This window comes from Atta colombica, unplaced genomic scaffold (genome assembly GCF_001594045.1).
Source record: "Atta colombica isolate Treedump-2 unplaced genomic scaffold, Acol1.0 scaffold164, whole genome shotgun sequence".
Lineage (NCBI taxonomy): Eukaryota > Metazoa > Arthropoda > Insecta > Hymenoptera > Formicidae > Atta > Atta colombica.
Window position 1 is genome coordinate 1,070,158 of NW_017259255.1, and position 3,630 is coordinate 1,073,787.

The 3,630-nt window shown below is 27.7% G+C and overlaps 1 protein-coding gene across 2 annotated transcripts in view; it reads left to right on the top strand.

The window, feature by feature from the left end:
- Positions 1 to 2,400, top strand: part of LOC108686111 (transmembrane protein 19) — a 10,483-nt gene extending 8,083 nt beyond the window's left edge. Inside the window, exons 3-6 of one of the 2 annotated variants that reach the window (XM_018191210.1) lie at positions 1,205 to 1,492; positions 1,594 to 1,698; positions 1,911 to 2,126; positions 2,246 to 2,400. In XM_018191210.1, the coding sequence (XP_018046699.1) occupies positions 1,205 to 1,492; positions 1,594 to 1,698; positions 1,911 to 2,126; positions 2,246 to 2,400 (764 nt within the window). Of the gene's footprint in view, positions 1 to 1,204; positions 1,493 to 1,593; positions 1,699 to 1,910; positions 2,138 to 2,245 lie in introns of both variants that reach the window. The other variant, XM_018191211.1, reaches the window with a different exon arrangement.
- Positions 2,401 to 3,630: the final 1,230 nt, after the last annotated feature.

Here is a 3,630-nt window from a genome sequence, read left to right on the forward strand (position 1 = left end):
TAATTAAAATAGACAGAAATAGAAATTAAGTTCTAAATAGCAAAAATCAATAAAAAAAAAGAATGTCTAAAAGAACCCAATTTGTGTATTTTATATTTATATATATTTATATATAAATATGAATTATAATTTCAATAAACGTTTCAACCCATAATTCTAAGTTATTTCTTATCCATAATTCTGGTTTATTCTCAATATACATATATAAATGATAATCTACTTAATTTATTTTTTTTCGGCTATATATAATCTCAATTGCGTACAATCTACGAATGCCTCTCCGTGCGTGCTGTCTGAAGAGAGAAACTTTTGAGGCGAGCGTATACATACACGCGTAAATGTCATATCTGTGTGCATGAACACTAGTCCGCATTGAAATATTGCAACAGCATTATTTATATTCTTGTCTCGCTCGATCCGAAAAGAATTCCGTTAAATTACAAATTTAAATTATTCTAATTCAGAAACGATACCGCTAGGCCTCTCCATTTTTTAATAAGGTTCCTATAATATTTCTACATATTTTTAAAAAAAATCTATAGAAGATTTTCGTCGCAAAGTATTAAAACGTTACTTCGGCAAAGCTTGATGTAGAAGTTTACGTATTAAAAGCTGAAAGGTAAATATCTCCATTTCAGCACCACTAGGGGTCTTTGAAATTTTAATCATATATAGATAAAATTATTATATTTTAAACATATCTAAATTTCAAAAAAATCTGTAAAAACTCAATTTTTCGGGGAAATACCTTAAGGCTGCGTTCCACAATACTCGCAACACTCGCGAGCATTGTTTGTCTTTATTTAACATTTGATAAATGACGGATGAATTGATTCCACGAGCATTGTGAGCGTAAATGGAACGCAACCTTTGTCGCATGTGTTATCGCAGAATGTAACATTAGAGTTGTCAACAAATTCCTCGCGCCGTCAGAAATAGGATATAATATTATCTGTTACGCTGATTAATTGTAATATTATAATATTACAATCAATTAGCGTAATAGATAATATTATATAACACAGAACACAGAAACTTAAGACGTCAATAATCAGAGATAAATGTAGAAAAATTTTGTGAAAATATATTCTTCTAAACGAATTCTTGCATTAACTTTATAAGATATAATAATTGTATAGCATCAATTTGTATAACATGTAATAATGATATGATTTTATTTTATTTATATAATTAATTTTTATAGGTTTTTTTATGGGTTTTATCCTGACACTTTCGAGTTTTGCTCATTTGATGGCTCTTGTGACGTTCTTCGTCACTGCATCAAAGATGACGAAATTTCGGTCTGCGCGAAAGAAAAAGATGGAAGCCGATTTCAAGGAAGGTGGCCAACGGAATTGGATTCAAGTTCTGTGCAATGGTGGCATGGCTACGCAATTAGCTTTATTATACCTATTGGATATTGGGAGTGGAGAACGACCAATTGACTTCGACAAGGAATATCGAAGTTCATGGTTATCCATTGGAATAATAGGTAATAATCAATATTCTAATATTCTTTTTATAGAAATTAAAACGCTATTGCAAACAATTTTATTGAATTTTAAATACAATTTACAATTTTGCATTTTACAGGGGCATTTGCGTGTTGTAACGGTGATACATGGGCCTCTGAGCTTGGTACGGTGATTGGCATGAGTGATCCTTTCCTCATTACGACGAGGAAAAAAGTTCCGAGAGGTAAGAATGAGTTTTGTGATAAACGAATAAATTTCTTTTTTATTTCAAATAAGAAATCCTATACAATGATAAGTTTTATACGTAATCTAATTTGCCAGTTATTAATAGAAAGTTAATTGTCACTTTTCTTACATTATATATTAATAATTTATTAATAATAAATAAACATATTGTTAATATTGTAAATATGAATTCTTCATATTTTGTTCCAGGAACGAATGGTGGTGTATCATGGATAGGTCTGGTATGTTCTGTCGTTGGTGGTTTAGTAGTTGGACTTTTTTATTATATTATGATATTAAATACCGTTGATACAGCCGTACTGCAATTAGCAGCACCACAATGGCCTATCATAATCGTCGCAGCATTCGGAGGTCTCTTTGGCAGCATTTTAGATTCTGTTCTCGGTGCGACTTTACAGTATTCAGGTAATGTAAATGTACTTTCCGATTTCGTATGTTTTTTATTGTTTTAGGTTCAGAAGAGTTTCTCGATGGTCATCAAATTAGTCTTAAATTAAATCTTCATAATTAATACATTTTTTTAGGAGTAGACGAAAAGGGTATTATAGTCGAACGGCCAGGGAAAGGTGTAAAACACATTTGCGGAAAACAAATTCTAGATAATCACAGTGTAAATCTCCTTTCTACTATTGGTATCGCACTCATTCTTCCGAGAATAGCTAATACCTTCTGGCCATAAAGTCTCTTTTAGATGTATTTTAAAAACAGAATATTCTTCTAATATTATTATTCTTACCTATATTCAAATAAATCCAATTGTATAACTTGTATATTAAAAGACAGGATTATGATGAATTTTTACAAATTGAGTTTAAAAGTGATACTGATTTTCTGAATCTAATTCATTTTGATTTTATTTATTATTTTAATATGAGTACCTTCTTCTTCTTTTTCCCTTCTTTTTATCTAGTGACAGAGAAGTCTATAATCCTCTCCCTTCCTCTCACAGGAGAAAGAGAATACTTACATATTCTGTGTTCCCTTGCACTTTCATTGTATTTGCATTTGACTTTCATGTTAAGGACGATTCAAATTCAAAATCGGACATTTATAGTTAATTTTGGTAATATTAGGAATATGCAAAAGTTTATCTCTTTTTCAATTTTCTTTTATTTTCATATAAGTACTATAATCAATTTTCATACAAATCCATCTTTAAAAATTTTTTCTCATTATTTATAATCTTCTATCGACTTTTTGGCAAATTTCGAATTTCGTTGCAAAATCGAACTATTCATCACAATCTGGTACAAGAACCAGAAAATCATCGTGCGTATTATAAACGAAATTCTAAAATAATAATAATTTAAATATTGATACTTTTTAGTAATGTACTATTTTATAAATTGCTTATAATGTTCAATTTTTAATTAAGCATTATCTGTTTAATAAATATTAATGTATTATTAACGTAACTGTATACTATTCTGTTGTGCGCTATTATTTAATGTAATTAAAATATGAATTGTATAAAAATATAAAATTCATATCTTTAATATAATTTACATGCAGGTGTCACATTATATTATTTGCTAAAGTTATAGATATTTCTGTCATTGAAAGTAACATTGGAGTAAATTTCTAGATTTATTTTTTGCATCTATAATATAAAAATGTTTTATTACTATAATATTCTAATAAAAGCTTGAACGATTTTCAATAATTTTTAAATGTTTAAATTTTAAAATATACATGTAATATATCTTAAGATATACAGAATTATCGCATTCTCTTCTAGTTAGAAACAAAATTGCAAACAATTTTTATCAAACAATAATTCTTATATCTTTTAATTTTAATAATTTTAATTTTGAATTAAAAGAAAAAAGTTTGCATACAAGAAGAAAATTATATAAAATACTTTTAAATTCTAATAAAATTTGTCTTTAAATATGTACATATATATATA